This window comes from Canis aureus, chromosome 13, assembly GCF_053574225.1.
Source record: "Canis aureus isolate CA01 chromosome 13, VMU_Caureus_v.1.0, whole genome shotgun sequence".
In the NCBI taxonomy this organism is placed as follows: Eukaryota; Metazoa; Chordata; class Mammalia; order Carnivora; family Canidae; genus Canis; species Canis aureus.
Window position 1 is genome coordinate 16,099,822 of NC_135623.1, and position 21,742 is coordinate 16,121,563.

At 45.1% G+C, this 21,742-nt stretch overlaps 2 protein-coding genes across 12 annotated transcripts in view; one reads left to right on the plus strand and one right to left on the minus strand.

Moving 5' to 3' along the window:
• The window catches only part of NRDC (nardilysin convertase), a 90,968-nt gene extending 79,772 nt beyond the window's left edge, over positions 1–11,196 (plus strand). For 3 of the 4 annotated variants that reach the window (XM_077844920.1, XM_077844922.1, XM_077844921.1), the window contains 11 exons: positions 2,206–2,333; positions 3,858–4,020; positions 5,605–5,636; positions 5,868–6,006; positions 7,868–7,915; positions 8,208–8,260; positions 8,681–8,764; positions 9,482–9,572; positions 9,772–9,888; positions 10,750–10,839; positions 10,980–11,196. In XM_077844920.1, coding sequence (XP_077701046.1) covers positions 2,206–2,333; positions 3,858–4,020; positions 5,605–5,636; positions 5,868–6,006; positions 7,868–7,915; positions 8,208–8,260; positions 8,681–8,764; positions 9,482–9,572; positions 9,772–9,888; positions 10,750–10,839; positions 10,980–11,174 — 1,140 coding nt within the window. In that variant the 3' untranslated portion in view covers positions 11,175–11,196. Of the gene's footprint in view, positions 1–2,205; positions 2,334–3,857; positions 4,021–5,604; positions 5,637–5,867; positions 6,007–7,867; positions 7,916–8,207; positions 8,261–8,680; positions 8,765–9,447; positions 9,573–9,771; positions 9,889–10,749; positions 10,840–10,979 lie in introns of those variants that run through there. The other variant, XM_077844924.1, reaches the window with a different exon arrangement.
• Positions 11,197–11,867: 671 nt separating this feature from the next.
• The window catches only part of OSBPL9 (oxysterol binding protein like 9), a 161,602-nt gene continuing 151,727 nt past the window's right edge, over positions 11,868–21,742 (minus strand). For all 8 annotated transcript variants that reach the window (XM_077844936.1, XM_077844935.1, XM_077844932.1 and 5 more), the window contains 10 exons: positions 21,421–21,506; positions 20,099–20,270; positions 18,858–18,942; positions 17,962–18,072; positions 17,628–17,691; positions 17,368–17,508; positions 14,944–15,022; positions 14,117–14,208; positions 12,843–12,978; positions 11,868–12,577 (listed from right to left, as the gene is read on the minus strand). In XM_077844936.1, the coding sequence (XP_077701062.1) occupies positions 12,503–12,577; positions 12,843–12,978; positions 14,117–14,208; positions 14,944–15,022; positions 17,368–17,508; positions 17,628–17,691; positions 17,962–18,072; positions 18,858–18,942; positions 20,099–20,270; positions 21,421–21,506 (1,041 nt within the window). In that variant the 3' untranslated portion in view covers positions 11,868–12,502. The remainder of the gene's footprint in view (positions 12,578–12,842; positions 12,979–14,116; positions 14,209–14,943; positions 15,023–17,367; positions 17,509–17,627; positions 17,692–17,961; positions 18,073–18,857; positions 18,943–20,098; positions 20,271–21,420; positions 21,507–21,742) is intronic.

Below are 21,742 nucleotides of genomic sequence, written 5' to 3' on the forward strand. Positions count from 1 at the left end.
GTCAGTAATTTATCTTTTGATAAGGAATGTTTCAGTGTTAACTTTCATAAGCAAAAGGAGAGAGAACATGGAATGCTGGCTAAGAGGGATAGACCATTAAATACCAGCTAAAATAATGCAGTATATCCAACAACAAATGTTATATCTTGATTTCTTTTGTAGAACATATATCAAGATTTAGGGAACTAGGTTCAAACAAGAAAAAATCTGGAGCAAAGTACCTGGCAGAAATTAGAACTGCGCTAAGAGGCCTCTGTGTCTTAGCAAAAACCCGAGTATAGTTCTTTTCTTTATACCCTTGCCCTAATCATCTTCCCCAGAGAACAAAGATTGGCCTTAGGAGGAGACATTGTAGAATATTTGACTTTTGTCAATCTTCAGAGGCCTTAATATAATATAGCTTAAGGTCCATGCAGATTAAAGCCTAATACATTGGTTGTCATTTAGGAGGTATATTTTAGAATTACCTTGGGAGCTTTTTAAAAATATAAGCCATAGGGGATCCCTGGGTGGCTCAGCGGTTTCGCGCCTGCCTTTGGCCCAGGGCGTGATCCTGGAGTCCCAGGATCGAGTCCCGCGTTGGGCTCCCGGCATGGAGCCTGCTTCTCCCTCTGCCTGTGTCTCTGCCTCTCTCTCTCTCTCTATGTCTATCATAAATAAATAAAAATAAATCTTTAAAAAAATAAGCCATAGACAAGTATTTGAGACTCTTAATTTTATGAAGCTTACCTAGCCTTCATATTAAAACCTGGCATAGAATCTATAAATCTCTCTCTTTTTCTCTCTCAACCTAGACACCAGTTTCACCCTATATAATATAGATTCAGACATTTTAAAAATTTGAAAATCCAATAATGTAACAGAAAGAAAAATTCATGTGACCAAAAGCTAGGAATATGAAAGGTTTGTTGCTCAGTATTTGAAAGTTGCTGAACACAAATCATTATAACAGTTCAAACGGAACATTAGATGAATAAGTAATAAATGCCAAAAAATAATCTGATAAATTAAGTGGGCATCCTTAATAAGAAGGAATAGAAGGAAATTAGTTAAATACAATAAATACAAACCTTCATGGGGGTGTTGCCTGGCTGGCTCAGTTGGTAGAGCATGTAGCTCTTGATCTCGGTCGGGATTGTCAGTTTGAGCCCCGTGTTGGGTTTATTTTTTATTTTTTTTTAATTTTTTTTTTAATTTTTTATTTTTATTTATGATAGTCACATAGAGAGAGAGAGGCAGAGACATAGGCAGAGGGAGAAGCAGGCTCCATGCACCGGGAGCCTGACGTGGGATTCGATCCCGGGTCTCCAGGATCGCGCCCTGGGCCAAAGGCAGGTGCCAAACCGCTGCGCCACCCAGGGATCCCCCATGTTGGGTTTAGTGATTACTTTAAAATACACGTTCCATTACGTAGTATCAAGAAAAACAAAATAGGAATAAAAAATACAAAATATGTAGGAAGTAAAAAAAAAATTTACTTCCTGCTGCCTAGGGAGCCTGATGGGAGACGGATCATAACCTGAGCAAAAGGCAGATACTTAACTAAGCCACCCAGGCACCCCAAGTCTCTGAAGTGTAAAAAATAATGCGATGTGACTGGTCACAAGATCGGTATCAACATCAGTGGGTTTTTTTTTTTCCCTGTAGTAACGATAACCATGTGGAAATGGATAGAAAAAACATTGTATTATATAATATTGAGAAAAATAAAATACCTAGGAATAAAGAAGAGTATAGAATTTATGTAAATAAAATCAGAAATCTTACTGAAGCATATTATAAAAGACTTTAAGAGAGAGACTCATTATGTTTCTGGATAGGACAGCTTGATAGAAAGTTATCATTACCAAAATTAATATATAAATGTAATGTCCTCCCAGTTAAAATCACATTTAGGTGCAGTGGAGATGCTGAATAAAAAAATTATTTATTTGGAAGAAAAAAGTGTTTAAGAATACCCATGAAAATTATTAAAAAGGAAAAAAAAGGAATCATTGTTCCAAATTTCACAATTATTGAGGATTTTAGCTCCTGAAGATTCTTCGAATCACCAGTACTTCTCATTTCTCCTACAAATACCTGTTACCATGCTGGGCCCCTGGTAAACACCAATGGAAACAGGTTTCACCCCTACCCCCCACCTCTGCCCCAAAACCGTGGATTTCGTGCTTCTCTACTTAAAGTGCTTGTTTCTTTTCTCTTTAGCTACTATTTCAGCTCATTATTGATTACTTAGCGGAGTTCAGTTCCACACCAGCTGTATTTACAATGATAACTGAACAGTTGAAGAAAACCTACTTTAACATCCTCATCAAGCCTGAGACTCTGGCCAAGTGGGTATACATAGTATCAGCTTGTATTTTGAAGGCCTGAAGGTGGTCAAAGTGGTTTGCCTTTCTAGGGGTTAGGTGTGGGGAATGAGACTATGGTTTCAGTGCTGTTTTTCAGACGAATTAGAATTGGCTGTGGTTTAAGAAACCATCCATTGGGTGATAGGATTTCTAACCCAGCTTAAGTAGGTGTGAGAAGGACTAAAATAAGCCTGCTTACTATACTTAGAGGCGAACAATAAACAAGGGCATTTTCCCCCAAAGTTTGTAAGTAAATAAGTTAAAGAAGTGCTGGCCTTGTGGTAGCTCAAACTTGCTTTACTACTGGTTTTAGTATATTGGGTAACTGAGTTAAACTGCTTAACCCATCACTTATCTGGCAACTGCAACTATCCAGAATTCAGGTTTCCAAAGGAGAGCAAAAAGGCTTCTGAGTGTGATTAAAGCCTCCACTCGTAACCCCTTGGGTCGTTCATTAGAGCCTGTTCTTTTGTCCAGGGGTTATGGTAGTCGAGAGGTACCTCTATGTGAATCAAAAAAAGCACCCCTTTAGGGTGCCATCTGTCAACAGGGAGAGCCTTTGTGGGAGGGAGAAGAGAGTCCTCTCTGAGCAGATAGCCCTTTGTGCACATGGCTTACAAGCCCCTGCGTGACTCCTTGCTGGCCATCTATAAATGGCAAACAGCACAAACATATGTAGAGGCCCTACTTTTGACACAGTTACAAAGAAGCCCGTAAGTGAACAATTCAGAAGCAAGGCAGGTGGCATTTAAGAGTCAGACCTGTAATAACTGATAATCTGGTCACAAAATGTCGTAAAAACTAATAACCAGATAGAAATTAGAAAGGATCTGGAACTATCAATATGATGAAAAATAGCTCTGTATCCAATAACTCCTGAATACTAGCTTATTAAAATATAGTAGACTAATAATTATACCTCTTTATTAGAGATTTGTTATTTGCTAGATATAAAAACTATATATATATTTAACTCTCTCCCAAACCCTATAATAGTAGTCATTATTACTTACCACTTTTCAAATGAAGAAATTGAGTCACAGATGTTAAGTAACTAGCCAAGTACAAATAGTTTAGTGTGAGGAGAGAGGGAAGTTTAGAGTGGGGAGGCGGAGTAGGGTTTGGTCTGATTCTGGCCTAGAGCCACTACGTATACTGTGTTGTCACTGTAGTCATAGATACCCATAATACTGGCCTCTAGTAATTAACAACATGCTAGTGAGATTTCAAATAAAAATAGTAATGATTCTAAATTGGAGTGTGATTCATCTGGCAACTAATGTGAAATATTTTACTTTGCCACTAAGATAAGTGAGTTGTACCCATGAGCAAATCGATGTATAACTTTATATGTGTATTTTTAAGTGCTTTTTGGTGATTATCTTAAGTTATGATAGAAATTGTGTCTCTTCAAAAACATGTCATCTGTAGAAATTGAACCAAGTCTTTTTTTTATCTTAAAATTTATTTCAAAACAATGAAACTTTTTCTTTGCCCTCTGAATAGAGATGTGCGGCTCTTAATCCTGGAATATGCCCGTTGGTCTATGATTGACAAGTACCGGGCTTTGATGGATGGCCTTTCCCTCGAGTCTCTGCTGAGCTTCGTCAAGGAGTTCAAATCCCAGCTCTTTGTTGAAGGCCTGGTACAAGGAAATGTCACCAGCACAGTGAGTGTGAGGTGTTGTGTTGCTATTGGTTAAGTCTGAATGCTCTTGTGGGCTCTGGAATTGCATTAGTTCTGCAAAAAGGGAAGCTCTGTAGTCTTGACAGGTCAGAGTTGTCATAGCACAGCCACCCTATGCTGGGCAAGACTTTCTTCTTGAAGAAGACTGCTGGTAATGGACAGGGCTTTGAGTGAAACGGATGTGGTAAATACACGGTATTGGTTACTTGTTGAAGATGGTGTGTGGAAACAACAGTTTAGAGATTGAAGTGGGAGCTCTGGGGTATGGTGAGGGATGTCTACACATGCACACGGGTAGTCAAAGTCCTAGAAACAGAAAGTGGAGTGGTGGTTACCAAGGGTTGGGAAGATAGGAAGGTGGGGGGTGCTGTTTTATGGGTATAGAGTTTCTTTTTTGCAAGGTTCTGGACTTCCATTTTAGAATACATATTGTAAGTATATTTAACACTATGTTATGTAACTGTCAGTAGTTAAGATTCTAAATGTTGTTATATGCTTTTACTACACACACACACACACACACACACACACACACACAAATGAGGCTAAAGATGTTGAAGCCTGAGGTTAGGCAAAGTAAATGAATAAAGAAATAGGTAGAGGATGGCCAAAACTCAGTGACTAATTAGATGTGGAAGTGAGAGGAGGGAGGGTCTAGGATGATGCCTGGATTTCTTGCTTGAACCAGTGGGTTGGTGGAAGAGTAGGAAAATAGTAGATTTGGGGGCATATGAGGAGTTTGTTGTGATACATATTGAGTAGGATAGGTCTGTGGACCTTGTAACCAACTGAGGCCTCTTCTGGCCCAGAATGGTTGTTTGGGACTCTCCCTAAATTTGTTTGGCTATTGACCATCTTCCTTCATGGCTTCCCAGTTTCTTGGGACTGGCCCCTTGATGGGATATATAACTGGCCACTCTGGAGACTGGCTGCTGTCTCCTCTTTACTTCCACTCTGTCTTTATCCCTGCCCCGAAACTAGCCTTTGTTTCTTTCCTTCCCACAAAAAGAAGTTTAAAAGCAGGGATAGCTACCTGCTTTTCTGAGCATGATGAGAGTACTGGGCAGGGGGTCCTTTTGGTCTAGAGGACTTAGTACCATGAGTTGCTCCAGGTAGAAACCACTGTAGAGATGAGCAGACCCTCCCTACACCCCCCCCATTTTATAGGTAAGAAAACAGAAGCCTGGAGAGGGGAGAGGCTGCACTCACTTAGTGTTCTGTGTTATTCTGTTGCTCTGTGCTGGGTCTATATTTGTAGACCGAGGTTTTGAAAACATAGTCACAAGTGTCATAGAGGACGCGGCCTAGTGGGCTAAACTGGGCAGTTAAGTTTGACCACGTCACAGTGTGCAGGTAAACAGTGTCAGTGGGAGAACAGAGGAGCAGCTGGTCGATTGAGAGGCGCCTAATATTCAACAATCATAATCAGTGTGGTTGGCAGACTAGATCTGCTTTCGTACTGCTTTCCAGGGTTTCTCGAACAATTATAATATTGATATTAGTTGGTTCTGAGTGCAATTAGGGTCAAGAGAGCCTGCTATAGTTATTTTTTTCTTTTGCCTCCTAGGAATCCATGGATTTCCTGAAATATGTTGTTGAGTGAGTATTGCTTTGAGTTTTCTCTGTAGGACCTTCCTATTAGCACGAAGGCTTTGAGCCACAGCTCAGTTACCGCTAAATCCACAATGAACGGTGCTCCCTTGAAGCTGGCTATGTAAACAGAGTCCCTCAGAAGGGACTGTGGATGGCCGGACGCCCTCTTCACAGTCGTCTTTGGGTGAGGGGAAGAGGGGAAAGGCGCTGCTCAGTGACCCACTCATTCTTTTGCAGCAAGCTGAACTTCATGCCCCTGGAGCAGGAGATGCCTGTGCAGTTCCAGGTGGTAGAGCTGCCCGGTGGCCACCACCTGTGCAAAGTGAGAGCTCTGAACAAGGGTGATGCCAACTCAGAGGTCACGGTGTACTACCAGGTCAGTTGGCTCCTTTATACACAGCCATCCTCGTGCCTAAGACTGGTAGGGCACTAAGTTTGGTGGAAGGTCGAGTACCCGGGAGTAGTGACCCTATGACTTTCAAGGCCCTTCTGCAGTTACCTCTGTGGTTTTATCCGTAGGGTCATTTGTCCTCTTGAAGCAATTGCACTTAAAAATTGCTCCTGTTAGCGAAATGGATCCTTTCTCAATCCCAGTGCTTCATCGAATCATTCAACTACTAGTCCAGAGGGACAGAGACTGAAGAGTGGTTGGAAGTTCCTATCCCTCCTGATAGAACCCCAAGTGGCAGGACGACATTTGTTAAAAGGACAGTTTTGAAAAAGAGACAAAAGTAAACATAACCAAGCCATCAATATATAGCAAAACAGAGTGACTACCAGAATCGTAATTAAAAGTTTCAAAGCATCTGAGATACAGGATTTATCACCTGTTTTGATGAATCTGAGGTCCAGAGTCCTTTACTTGCCTGAGGTGTGTGGGGCTTAAACCTGTTCCTTCTGTTCTCACATCCTGTGTTCTTTCCACACCATTCTCGAAAGGTGGGATGGGGCTTAAAATAAGAGCTTTGCAACAGTCTCACTTGGCCCATAGCTTGTGGTTAGTCCCACTTACTTCTAGAACAGCTGGGACCTGTGCCTGTCCAGATTGATCTCGGACTTCTTAAACTCTGTGGTTCCTAGGTATCCTGCAGTAGGAAGTCACTTCTCCATCAGGCCCTGTGACGATCTCCCTGGTCTGGGCTTTGGGCAGGGGTATATGGCCTTACTGTCTGTTGCCTTGTCCTTTTATTGTGTTTCTGGCCCTGAACTTATGGCTTTCCATAGAGACCCAGCTTGTGTGTGGAGCCCTTCACCCTCTGGCTGTAGTTACTTTGTTTTTATCCAGATTCTCAGCTTATTTGAAGCTGAAATGACTACCAGCTCCCCCCCCCCCCAAAAAAAAAATTCATAAATGGAATGGCCTGGCCCTGTCCACATTTCCAGTATTTCTGCTGTTCAAAATCCATAGTACTTTTCCCGTTTAGGTGAGATTTCATATCGTAAGACCATGTCTATTGAGGTGCTTTCTATCCGTTACCTCTTAGCACTGGCTTCTAAAACAAACTTTCCTTAGGAAACCACTTCCCTCTTCCCAGAGAGCATCTTGAACAGGAAATCTCCTTGCCTGACTAAACAGGACTTGCAGGGCACATAGGCTTTCAGCCCCTTCCTCAAGTGAAGTGGGAAGGAAAAGAAATGGGTCTGTTAGAGGAGCCTGACAGTGGGGTGTACTAGCAGCATCCTTGCTTGTTGGCTTCCTGCCCCCTTTCATTCTAACCATGTTATTTTGCTACTCTCCAGGAGAGCCGGGATGTGGTCTCCCAAGTGTGGTATCTGCCTTTTAGGTATTTCTCTTATCAGCTGTTTTGGGTCCCTGTATATGACCTTAGAAGCTTCTGTTCATACCCTTTCTTTCTGAGGAATAGGTCCAGATATCCTTCATTGATCCCAAATATTTCCTGCTTTTCTCCTTAGGACCTTGAACTGCAAATACTTGACTTTAGGTTTGATCCTTTGGGTTCTTTGGGCAGGAGCTGGCAGGTTGGGTATTACTGGACTCACCTCATGCAGATAATCGGGCATGATTTCTGTCCTCACAGGCCAACTAGTCTAGTGGGAAGGCACATGTATAAACAAAATTGTTGAGAATATGGCAGCAGAGGGTGTGATCACTTCTCTTGGGGCAAGAGAAGAATGGGATGGATACCTGGTAAAGTGGTTGCCAAGAATAGCTGGATTCTTCAAAAGTCCCATAAGCCATCGGATTGTCAGTTGGTCTGACCAATCTCTCCTTTCAGTCAGGTACCAGGAGTCTGAAAGAATACACTCTCATGGAGCTGCTCGTGGTAAGTTGTAATAAAGGAGAGTTGAGGTGTTCAGAAGCCCTTGACCCACTCGGAGGACGGGCCTTTCTGCCCGGGAGCTAGGGACTCAGGAGGGGTCAGAGGCCTGTTTGTTGGTGAGATGGTTATTTTCGTATTCTCCTCTGATATGAGCATGGACAGGGGGCTTGGGCGATTTAGGAAGAAGGCAGTAGGGAGGCTGGACTTCGGGGTGACGTGGAACACTTGGGAGTTAGAAGTGGAGCTTTTCTCTGCTGGGAGGAGTTGGGCTGATGGGTAGTATGTTGAATTACAGATGCACATGGAAGAGCCTTGTTTTGACTTCCTTCGAACCAAGCAGACCCTTGGGTAAGTCTGCTGGCGAGAGCACCGAGCTCACATGAAGGTCTGGGGCTAACTTTGCAGGCTGAGGTTTACCAGATACCCTGACTGAGCAGCCTCTCAGAGCTCACTGGTCCTTCCATGCTTTAGAGTCATACCGACTGGTCAGAACTTCTAGAATTTGCATCTTGAACCATCTATGATCAGGTTTTGTTTGGTCAAGTTTCAAAGATTGACAAGGAAAAAAGTTAGTGTGTAGTCCTCAGTTCAGGAGAGGGGTGGACACCCTAACCCGAAAATGAAGTAGATGCATACACATTTGCAGATTTTCTTTCAGGAGTCAGGTCCAGTCAGGATGTATAGAAACCCTTCCCACTCATCCCTAGCTTCTGAGGACAGGGCTCTGGGAACTGCCTGCATTCACAGAATTCTTCATTCTGGCTGTAGGTACCATGTTTACCCTACATGTAGGAACACATCTGGGATCCTAGGATTCTCTGTCACCGTGGGGACTCAGGCAACTAAATACAAGTGAGTAGATGGGCCCAGCTATTATTATTCTTGGCCTGGAGAGGGGGTTATTGGCACATCCTTTAAACCTCAGGAACTGGGATCCCTGGGTGGCTCAGCGGTTTAGCGCCTGCCTTTGGTCCAGGGCGCAATCCTGGAGTCCTAGGATTGAGTCCCACATCGGGCTCCCTGCATGGAGCCTGCTTCTCCCTCCTCCTGTGTCTCTGCCTCTCTCTCTCTCTATCATAAATAAATAATAAATCTTTAAAAATAAATAAACCTCAGGAACTCTGATCTAGTAGGGTTTGCTTCACTTAGTCACAGCTGTGGAGGGTGGGGACAGAGGGTGGGTCGTAGGTGGCCTGATGCGGGACGGATCAGTGGTGGATCAGTGATGGTTCCAGGGGCTGCAGGGCTTGTCAGTGTTTCCTCTCTCCAGGCGAGCCCGAGCACAAGCAAAGCACAGGTGCCTGACTCGGCACCTAGGCTAGAACCAGGCAGGGGACGAGCCTCGCTGGGTCGCGCTCTGGGGCGGTCAGGCTTGGCTGGTCACTGCTTCAGTGCTGAGGGGCTGGGTCCTTTGCTGTTCTGTCTCTCACTCAGCTTAGAGGAAGAGGGCTGAGGCCGGGGAAGAAAATACCCCAGTCTCTTTCCTAGAAACATGCCGCAGCCCTTTTTCTCCTTTGCGTTCTGCTTGAGGCCAGGTTTCTGCTGACTTGTCATTGAACGTGTTTTCAGTTCTGAAATTGTTGATAAGAAGATAGAAGAGTTTCTTTCAAGCTTTGAGGAGAAGATAGAGAACCTCACTGAGGATGCCTTCAACACCCAGGTGCGTGTGCTGGTCTGGTCTTTTGTTCCTTTGGCTGGCTCTTGAGATTTGTAGCCCCACCTGACTGGACCGTGTCTCCTAGCTTCGTCCCTCCCCGTCACGCTGGCAGGTCTGTCACAAACCAGACTGAACAGGACCAAGTGTTCTGGGACGACTGGGGTGATGCTGTACCTGAAGGTCTCTCTTTTTGATGGAACAGGTCACAGCTCTCATCAAGCTGAAGGAATGTGAGGATACCCACCTTGGGGAGGAGGTGGACAGGAACTGGAACGAAGTGGTGACACAGCAGTATCTCTTTGACCGCCTTGCCCATGAGGTAGTAGGAAGTCCTGACCAGAACTCCTGATTTTCTAAGAGTCACACTGCCAAGCAAATCAATATTGTGTGGAAGAGAAACCCGGGGTGCTCACCTAGGTTTGCTTATTGCAGACCATCTAGGTTTGCTTCATCAAATCTTGAATTTCCAGATGGGTTGTCTAGCACCATAGGCAGCCAAGCGATGCCCAGTTTTGTATGGGTATTTTTTGTGTAATATACTTGTTTTATATTTTTATTGAGGCTCCCTACCAAATTTGTGGAGGGAAAAACAGGTTCTGCTCTTCTGGTCTTTATGGAATTTATCTCCAGGTTTATTGATTCTGGGTGTAGGTCTTTTGACAACTTCTAGCCCAAAGTAATAAAACCCACAAAAGAGCTTTGGGACCTGCAGTGTAGGGCGCTCTGACAGTGTAACCCTCCATGGTGGAGTAGAAAAGGACACTGAGGCAGAAAGGCCATTTAACAAGAGGTTTCAGCTCGTAAGCGCTCCAGTTTTCCTTGTGGGACAACCAAGTTCTCTTCCTGTGTTTCCACCGCCCCTGCCCCCGTATCCTCTCAAGGCAGAGTGTACAGTTAGCACGCCCCCCAGAGGCGGCACACGTGATGGTGGATTTCGGCTGTGCGCTCCTCCGCTGTAACGAGGGCGTCGCTACCGTTTGCCAGGGCTAACCACTATTGCTGTGAGACACGAGGGTGTCACACAGTCTCGTTTTCATCCTTCTCTAGAAGGTATAAAGGATATGCTCAGGTGCTGAGCAGAACCAAACCCAGGGGGTGTGGGAGTTTAGTAAGACCTTTCCAGAAAATGTATCACTTGTCTTTTATAGCTTTCTTTCCTATCTTCCCTCTCCCCTGTAAGATTGAAGCACTGAAGTCATTCTCAAAATCTGACCTCGTCAGCTGGTTCAAGGCTCACAGAGGACCAGGAAGTAAAATGCTCAGCGTTCACGTGAGTATGGTTGCCACGCTGGCTCTAAGCCATCAGGTTAGCCCCGCAACCTTCCCCGAGCTTGGGCTGGTACTAGACGTTCTGACCGGTTTTTGCCCGCATCTGGTGAGCCTAGTTCTCAAGTCTTTGGCTTCTTTCAGGTCGTTGGATTTGGGAAGTATGAGCCAGAAGAGGACGGCTCCCCTTCGGGTGAGGAGTCCCACTCTTGTGAAGTGATGCAGCTAACCTACCTGCCGACATCCCCCTTGCTGGTGGGCTCCACCATTCCCATTACCGACATCAGGGCTTTCACATCGACACTTAGCCTGCTCCCCTACCACAAAATAGTCAAATAAACTGCAGTCTCGTTGGCCTGAAGCATTGTGTATTTAAAAATGTGTTGGTATCTTATGAAGTTACACTACTACTAGTGCCACTGAATTTTTGCACTGCCGTCATAGAACTTTATTTACACTCCTACCCCCCACGTTGTGAATCAGAAACCACGGGTTACCCTAGGAGCTGGCAGAGAGCAGCAGCTGTGCCAAGTGCGACCAGAAAGCTTGCTGGAGCAGTTAGAGAAGCCCTGGCCTGTCCTAGTTCTCAGCTGGAGGACCCCGTTCTGTAGGGGAACTCTGAGAGGCCCTGTGTAACCCAGGTCTTAGTGCCTAAGTACTAGGTGCTAATACGTGGTGGTGGTTTTTTTTTTTTTTTTTTTAATGTATTTTTAAATAAAGACAGTTCTGTAATGCCCTTCTTCAGAACGAGCCATTTGCTACTGTAGCATTCTTTTTTGTTTGTGGGGTGGGAATCTAAAACCCTCTTCCTAAACTAAGGCAATAAAATATTTTTGGATAAATATTGGGAGCCCTATGTGTGCTGTATGAGAGTTCAAGGGACTCTGGAGAATAGCCTGGTGGGAGCTAAACACCGAGCACAGAGTACATGGGAGGGCTGAGAAGAAGGATGGACCCTCCACTGCTTCAGGAGAGTCCTTGTGTAAAGCTACTTAGCTCTTGGATTCAAGGCTGCCAAATAAAAGAAACACATTTAAAAAAATTTGAAAAAATTACTTTATGAAGCCTTAAGAAGCACTGAGTATAGTTAAATATAGTTAGTCCAGAGTTAGATACAATTTAATAGTCCAATTCCAAAACAAAAGTTGTTATAGGTGAGGCCAAGAAATTTCCTAACACTTGATTTTAATACATTGCACTAAGTTTCTAAAACTCAGAGGAACCAATATTTACAGTAGATGGAGTATTTGTGAAAAATCTGCCATCAGGTATATATGTATATATATGTATATGTGTGTGTGTAGAACCCAAGCTGATATGATCTAAGAAATAGGTGTATATCTTAACAGCCATACTAGGTGTGCAAGGTTTAAGACTGGGATTTATAAATGCTCTTCAGAGCATGGGGTTTGGGGAAAAAAGCAGACCTCTTGCTTTCAAAACCTGAAGTTTTTCTCAGGACTGAATTCAAAATTGTAACTGCCACAGAAAAGGAAAAGAGGGAAGCTTTTCTCGTTTTAATTGTTCATCTGCATCAGAAAGTCCAGTATCCCTGAGATAGGAACCACTGCAATAAGAAGGGAGTGAACAGATTCTCCCAAAGGAAGATTGTTGCTTAATTATGCCTATTGCCCTGGTCATCAGGTGTAAACGTTGCATTTCCCAGCCTAATGCTTTGCAGCACCAAGACGTTTCAGTAATGGTTCATCGTAAACCCAACATTCTCCATCTTCATGAAATAACTGTAAAAGAAAGGGGGAGAACTCCGTTACTCATTTGCATTGTACGTCTATAAATAATAGTTTTTTAAATCATCTTAGTTCTTCTCCCCTCCTTACACTAAAACGAGTTTCCGGCAGGGACCAGGGCTCATCATGGCAATCAGCAGGCTTATTTACAAGGGGTACGTACGGTACTTCTGCAGTCAGTGACAAGGACGCGGAAGTACAGCTCAGGGCACAGGGGCGCGAGGCTCAGGGCCGGGGCAGGCTCCCCAAACAAGCTTACCCTAGTCTCCCATTGAATTTCCTTCTCTTTCCTTTCCCGGGCTTCTGCTCTTTGTTTTTCTTCAAGTCTATGCTTGGCTTCGGTTGCTGCATCAATGTCTCTGATTTTTAAGTTGAAAGTGACATCCTTCCAAAGGCTAAAGAAAAGAAGTCAAAGTGCTAAGTACTAAATGGAGAGGAGTTAGCAAACCTGAGAATGACCGTGCAGCACCCGCTGAGTACAGCATCGTCAAAGTGTAAGCCAACCGGGTTTAAGTACAGTTCAGGGACGAACTGGAAGTGGTACCAAGGCACTGGCATAAGCAGAGAAATGGGCTCGGAGGATTCCACTGCTAGTGTCGAAGGAAGAGAAGGATGGGCAGAAAGCTAGATATGCGATACAGAGGAGAGCAAAACCGACCCTGAGGTCTGTCTGGGGCTCCACCAAGGCTAGCAAGGCAGCACTGGGGTTAGTGGCTCACCTCTCCCGGGCTTGGGTTTCCTTTGTTAAAAACCAAAAGGGTAAGTAAGATCAGGGGAGAAAAGTTCCATTTCAGAAAAAACTCCCTTGAACAATGAAATCTTGGAGACACAGTCTGAACAGAGTAAGAGTCAAGAGGTGAACTGTAGAGACTGGGCTAAGTGATGTGGCTGCTTCCCAAGGCCCGGAAGCTGGTAACCGGGGAAGTGTGGCGTCGCCTCGCAAGGGCAGGAACCAGGGCCAGGAAGCGGGCACGCGTAGCCCCGCGGAGAAGGCTGAGCACCATGGGGCAGTCCAGCTACGCAGGCTGTTAACGGGTCCGACACAGCAGTGCGGTACTGGTGTGCGAGAGCCCGTTCCTTCACTTAGAAACGCCCTAATACGCTAAACCAAGAGCTTCGGGGGTGATGCTCATGTCACCAAGAGACCCGGATTCTACCGTGCAAATGGGAGAGGAAGAAATTCTGCTGGTGTCTAATTTTCCAATGGTTTCAAACTATTTGATGATAGTAAGAGGCGTTTTGAAAGCCTGACACTGTGGCTAGTGTTTTCAAAGTCCCTTCAGAGATCTGTGCGGAAACACGCCGGGTACGACCTGAGGGCAGACACCTCGACTGGGCCCCACAGGCTGCTGACAGGCCAGCACACAGCGGATGCTTACTCTCCCCAGCGTCAGACACGTACGGGTTCGTCTCCGGGGCGCTCACGCCAACTCAGGCGGTTCCCAGTTTAGGGCAGCAGGCGACCAGGCTGGCTTACGCCCTAGGCCCCGGGCCTCGAGGCCCCGCCTGCCACGGCCCCAGAAGCACGCTTACCAGCGGGATTCATACTCGTTCTGATCTTCCAACTTCCTCACTTTCTTCTTAATTATAGGCAACTTCTTGGTATCTATAAAAACTGCATTTTCCTAGGAAACAAAATGAAGGTAGATGTTGTATTGTCCCACCTGTTCTGGGACGAAGAGTCCTCTTTCCAGAAGCCTGTAACAGACCTACTAACCAAATCCCACCCCGACTGGCAAGCGGGCCGCGGCTTCCCATGCCCCTCAGCCCAGATGGCGCGGTTGTGCTACGTGCTCAGTGCTAATCTCTTAGAAAACTCGGGCCCATAAACAACTGATTCTAATGTTAAACGCTGAAGCACTTTTCAGGCTGAGTGTCTCCAAGTCCAGAATCCAGTTCATTGCTCCTGTCAACCCCAGGCCACCTTCCTTCTACTTTAGTACTGCTGGCGACTTCCTGGAGGTCAAGGACTAGCTTACTCGCTTCTGTCCCCGTGGTGCCAGGCAGGAAAGACCTTTCTCATAAAAAGTCAAGCTGTGTATACAAACACAGACAAATTAGTTTAGCACTTAATTTTATAAACCTAGCATCCAGTGTAATGATCTAGCCATCATTTACTGGGTGTTTACTATATATGTCAAGGGGTTTTTTTTGTTTTTTGTTTTTTGTTTTGTTTTTTGTTTTTAAACATACACTGAGTGTTTTGAGAGGGGGAAAAGAAATCTCACTGTACTGCTGGGGAGGAAAAAGGATTTCCCTGAAGAGATGGCACTAGATCTGGCCTTGGTGTTTCCATTTCCGGATGAAGGCAGGCTACACTTCAACGTCACCTCAAGTAAGAGTGAAATACAGGTTCTTACCCCTGTTGCATATTTTGCATACATTACACCATTCCATTCCCCTTCAACCGAGCAAAAAGACTTCTTGTCATTTGGAGAACTAGATAGAAAAGGAAACATTTCTGTTAGTCCTAAATTGAAAGCTCTCCCAAGAATCTGATCAGTGCACCCCTCCCCCCCAGGGCAGGACACAGAGGAGTGGCTGTGAAGTCTCCGATAAAAGCAGCCCCGTAGAACTGGATTTCCGAGCCAACTGGAAGAATGAGGCCCCTAAACAAGACGCTACTGGACTCCAGGTCCCACGAGCAGTGGGTACAGATGAGCAAGAGAGCCCTGCGCTGGGGGTACTGGGGCCACAAACGCGGAGACCGTGCCTGCCCTGAGGCTGTTCACAGCCTCATGTGGAGACCGCCTCAGACTGTGGGTGCTAAGTGCCATGGGGTGTGTGTGTGAGCAATGGAGAGCAAGGGCGAAAGGGCTGAAATGAAGGTCACAGGAGGTCTCACTTAAGGATGTAACACGGGACGGCAGGCTTTCCATCCCAAGGAAGGGTCCGGAGGTCCAACGGTCAAATTGACCTCTTTCCAAGGAAGGATCCTTTCCTCAAAAAACCCAACAGGCCTCTAGAGGACAGGACTGGGATGCGTGGCAGGTGTGGAATTTGGGAAGTGAAACATCACAACAAAGGACAGGTTAGGAAGGGTTTGGCAGGAACACAGAAGTGGCTCTAAAAGGCTCAGAAAGGCAAATGCCCAGGGGAGAAGGGTGCAAGCTGCCATTCCTGGACTGAAACAAGTTTCTTCTGATTTGGGGGCTTTGGAAGGGGGGACAAAGGGGAAGAACAACAGTAGAATCCCACATTTAGAAAGCCTTTGCGCAGCGCTTCTCAGGGTGGTGGGGACCTGGGGGCTCCCCAAGACACTCTTAGGTCAAAACTATTTTCATCAAATTAAGATGTCAACTTGCCCTTTGCACCCTCATTTTCCCACAAGTATACAGTGTTTCCCCGGGGCCGGGACACCCGCAAACTTCCAGTAAGGGTATCAGAGATTTACAAAATTCAAAAAATGAACAATGCCTCTCCTCTCACAAATGTTTTAAAGAAGAGTTTTGGAAAAGGTTTTTCATAAAAAATGCTATTGCTGTCCTTTGTAAATGTATTTATAAATATTTTAAAGATTTGAGAGAGAGGACACTCCTGTGCACAAGCCAGGGCAGAGGGAGAAGACAACTCAAGCAGACTCCGCCCTGAGCTCGGAGCCTGACGTGGGGCTCAATCCCACGACGCTGAGATCATGACAGGAGCCCAAATCAAGAGCCGGATGCTTAACCCACTGAGCCACCCAGGCACCCCTATTTATAAATATTTTAAAATAATTTCTAATATGCGAAATATCAATGGATATTATTTGACAAAAGACAAAAGCTCTTTGGGGTTCTTAATTTTTAAGTGTAAGGGAGTCGGGAGACCGACTCTGAGAGCCACACAGCTCCGGGATTCACCCTGTGCTCCAGCCCCTTCGGAGGGCTGGGCTCTCTCTGCTCCCTGTTTTGAGGGCAGTCTTCCTACTCTATCACTACGATGGAGGGAAATGCTGCGGAGCCAGCGGTTCCCGTGGGTGCCGGTGACCTCCACAGACCCTGAGAAGTAGGCCCGCCCGCCTGCCCTGGACCTGCTGGTCTCCAGCACCTGACTGTTTGGGGGTGCACGTGCATTCCAGTGGTGGCTCGGCTGCTCTCTGAGCTCTGCCCGTTTTCTCTGACTGAAGTTTAGTAAACTTCATCATGTGTTCATGGTCCTTCCTGTTCAAGATATTTTTGGATGCTAATTATGTCGTCCCAGTTATTTCCCTGGAAAACTGGTTAACCACAGTCATTTATCTTCCATCTGCAACACTGGTCCCAGTAAGGCCTCGCAGGGAAGACAAAGTTCTGCAGATTCTCCTCTTCCAGCCAGATTCTGAATCCACCCAACTGACTTGTGACCCAGACAGTACAGCTGTATTCATTTGACCCTAGCCGGAACCAAGCCGAGATGTGATGGTTACTCTTTTTCCCCAGCAAAGGCCAGATAAAGGGACTGTGAGGATGCGGGAGACACTGCACTGGGAATCACGGTGTCCACTGCACACACTAGCCCTGTGGTCCAATCGGCAGTACGGAGTCCAGAATCTAGGATCTGCGTAACTTGGCAATCTGGGAAGACTCCTCTTGGGTTCCTTGGAAGGAAATCCCATCAATGAATGACCTCTGATTGTACTGAACCCAGATTTGAGGTCTCTTTCTGATACGAGGTTTTAGGAACAGACATAAATATAGGTTGTGAAAGAAGTTTACAAAGGCAAAACCATTAAAATAGTCAATTCCTAATAAAAGTTATAGTTCAAGACAAAAAGTATTTCAGGGAAGCAGAAGAGCACCAAAGCAGAAAAACAAAATACCTACAAAATCTCAGCAGTAATTCTGTGCTTCTTGCCCCCATAGAAAGGTTTAGTGTGGAAGACGATATTTGCACTATAGCCAGTTTTGGAACAACTGATATTGCATTCTCCGCCCAGCTCCACCCAGGGCACTGTGAGGATGGACCTGCAAAATCAAAAGCACAGGTAAGGCTGACAGGTCAGAGGATGAGAGGAGAAGTACAGCTTTGGAACAGCAGGGTCTGCTGCCAGCTGAGGGGAGGAAATGGAGTCAGCTCTACTTGCCTTCCGTACCCGTTGGGGAACGTGAGAATATAATGTTCGTCATAATCTAGACACGAGACACAGCCTGTGGGGAGAAGGATAGAGAGTGTGAGGAGTGGTGTCAAGTGGCCGTAAGGCTTTATTGTCTGGTTGATGGACACTCCATTCAATTTAGGAAAAAACAATCTTGCACCCTCCATGCCTGCTCTCCTCCCCAAAATACATGCTTTTTATGCAAACAATGACATCCAGTCTGGCCTTCTTGGTGCCATTTTCCCTCACTAGGCTAGGGGCCAGCACATATTAGAATAAAATTCTATTAATACTCCGGTACACCCCATGCGCAGAGACTTACCCTGCCCTATGTTGTGCACCCCAATTGACATGCCAAGGAATTTTGATTTGGTCCAGATATGCGCATTGAATTGTATCTTCTTGTTAAAGCACTCAGCATAAAAGGCTGAAACTGAACAAAAATTGTTTTTAATACACTACATAGCTACAGTCACCTCTCCCACTCCATCTGGAGAAAAAACAGGCTTCAGGGGGAAAATCCTTATGTCCCTCAAAGAATAGCATCGAAAGAGGCCAGGGGGTACCTAACTGCCTTTTATACCCTGTTTATCCCAATGCAAGCACCATTTAGGGCCATATGGGCAGGAACCTCCCTGAACCATGAGGCTGTAGCAATCCTGGAGACTTAGAAATCTTCTGGTCAGCACACATGTCCTTGCTGCCCTAGCCCAACCTGGGCCCACCCAGTATTTCCAGTCTTAACACCGTTGAGCAATGGAGACATTAGGGATATACACTTTGCCCACTATGTCAGGAACATACGCGTCTAATTTATATAAACTCTCAAAATGGCTGAGGTCTCTAGAGCACAGCTCGTTATGTGTAAGATGACCGTAGAAGGATAACAAGTTCGTTTCCCACATCTCTGCTTTTTACATGCAGTTAATCAGTGAAGAGAACCTTCGGTACCTACACAAGGAACAGATAGGAGGAGCCAATCTTCATAAGGCTAGAAAAATACAGACAGACAGCCACAAAACCAACTAAAGTGACCTCAATCGTGGAGCTTTTTTTAAAATTATTTTTTTAAGTAGGCTCCACACCCAGCCCTGAGTTCAAGAGTTGCACGTTCTCTGACAGAGCCACCCAGGTGCCCCAGCTATATGGAGCTTTTAATGACCCCCTTTAGACAGAACAGTTTGAGAGTGGACGGTGCAGAGGAGCTCGGTGACTTACTGGGTGGATGATGGGAAACCTGCTCAGCCACGAATGTCACGCAGTTTTTGGAAACCCAGGGAACTGGCCCTTCGGAAACTAGCTCCTGTAAGCAAACATAACATTTTCTTTTGATACAGATAAACAAGGGACACTGTGGATAGTCTAACAACTGGAGTCCGCCTCCCCAGTGCTTAACTGTTCTCTCCTCCACACATCCCAGCACCTTACACATAATGTCATTATGGCACTTAATGTCACTGCTGGAATTACAGCTTTGTATCGGTGTCCCCCGACCAGACCTCCTTACGACATCCCTGAAGGCAAGCAGGAGGTGCCTGACTCGGCCAGGTGTGCGCAGACAGCAGGCACTTAGCAATGTCAGCCAAGTAAGCAAGGACGACACACAGCACTGCCTCTGTCCTCAGTAAAGACACACGTGACGAATCCCACAGAAAGGGAGAGAGGACTGGATGGTTTGCTCAGAGGCTATCCTGAGCCAGGGACTGTGGGCTAGGGCTCCGCAGATTTCCTCAAATCAGCTACTAAATGTTGGGGCCCTGAGGACTCAGGTCTGCTCTTCTCTCTCTTACTAGGTAAGTTCACCCAATTCCAGTGCTTTAAATGTCATCTAAACACACTAAAATCTCTAAAAGCCTCATTTCTAGCCTAGATCTCTCCCTTTAACTCCAGACTCAAAATTCTGACTCCCTGACAACTCCATTTACACGTACAACTCATGCTTTATATTTCAAATTAGAGTTCTTGATTTTCCCTTCCCCAAATGTAATATTTTTTCCTTTTTGTAAATGGCATCAATCAATTGCTAAAGCTCACATGCAGGGCTCATCTCTGATTGTCCCCTTTCTTTTAACAGTATTACCTCCCCAATATAGCTCAAATAAACTGTGTCTCTTCTGGAATAATGCCAAAACTTCCTCAGTGGTCTCTCCTTGCTTCTATTTTTGCCCCTTTCCAATTCATTTTTCACAAAATCATTACAGTGATCTTTTTAAAACAAAAAGCCACAAAATTACCACTATGGGCCACAAGGCCTTGCATGACCTGATCTCTGAATCTCATCTCATGCCACCCCTTCCATGTTCACTATATCTAGAGTATGCTGACCGACCCAACAACCCTGTTCTGTGGGTGCTGAGCATCTTTGGATCACTGCCTTTACATTATCTACCCCCAAATAAAATGCAATCTTGAATCAGTATGCAACTTAAGATCACTAAAAACATCAGCACAAAACTCACTGCATTCTCTTCAGTATCATTTGGCAATGTCCAGTGACACTGAAAGATTTCACCCAAAATAGGGTTGTATGGCTTTTTGGCAACTGATCCTTTCCTTCCTGCATGAAATGCGGAGAGGTACCATTTCACAACCTGAACCATTCGATCTCTGGCATCCTTCTGGTCACTAATGCTGCAAGGGAGAAAGAGAAAATTTAATGTCTTGCTTTCTGACAGGACACAAGCTGATGCCGCCCTCCTCAGCGTGGTCCACCCTAAGCCAGGCTGAGAGGACCCAGGACCGAGACGTTTTAGAACTGAGGTATAATGTATGTGACAGAACAAACTACTCGGTGAATTTGAGAAATGTATACAGTTGACCCTTGAATGGGTTTAAACTGTGCGGGTCCTCTTACATGTGGATTTTTTTCAATAAACACAGTAAAGTACTGTAAATGTATTTTCCCTTATGATTTTAATAATGTCTTTTCTCTAACTTACTTTATTCTAAAAATACAACATACAGGGACGCCTGGGTGGCTCAGTGGTTGAGCGTATGCCTTCGGCTCAGGTCGTGAGCCTGGGGTCCCAGGATCAAGTCCCGCACTGGGCTCCGTGTAGGGAGCCTGCTTCTCCCTCTATGTCTCTGCCTCTCTGTTTCTCTCATGAATAGATAAATAAAAATCTTTAAAAAAAAAAAAAAAAGAACACAATATATGACATATGAAACATACAAAAATCTGTTAATACTATTTGTGTTATCAGCAAGAGTTCTGGTCAGCAGTAGGCTAGTATTAGTGAAGCTTTTGGGGAGTCAAAAGTACAGACCGATTTTCGATTATGTGGGGGGTAAGCACCTTTAACCCCCATGTTGTTCGAGGGTCAACTGTACACCAGTGTCAGTCAATGTGCCCACCCATCGGGAAACCTCAAAATGATCTGTATCTAGCTCCAGTCAACCCCACTCCCAGGCCAAGGAATACAATCAGAGAAGACGGATTATAACATCCTCTATGAAGAAAAATTTCCTGCTACCACTGAAAAGCAATGTGGACTCACCTCCTTGTAAATCGGTGCCAACTTTATCTTCCCCTTTGTACATATATCTAATATTGCAAACTGATATTTAAAAGTTATGAGCCAGAATCTGGAAGCTAGACAGTAAGGTCCTCAAGGGCAGACACTGCAACTTTCTTTTCTGGCAAGCACTAGGTGCTTTAGAAAGGTTTGCCAAATTCAGATAATTGAATTTCGTCAGGAATCCATCTATCCTGTACCAACAGAAAGCTACTGAGTATGAGTAACATCTTAAAAATTGGAAACTACAGTATTCAGTCAAATACCTCACAAACAGGTCCGGATGTGCAAAAAAGTCTGCATACATTTCTAAAAGAGATCTTCTTTCAAGAATGAATGTTGGGAGAACTACCTGAAAAACATATACATTTGACCCTTGAGGATCAAATTGCACTACAGATAAACAGATTGCTGAACTGCTTTAAAAAAAAAAAAAAAAACCCAAACCCAAAACTCTCATTGCAATCATGGTAATACCCACCCTATACTGCCCAGGCATGCTTCTGATACCTACTTCCCAAACTATTCTGATTCAGAAATGCCCATGAACTTGCCCAGCAGATAGGAAACAGAAAACAGATTTTGAAG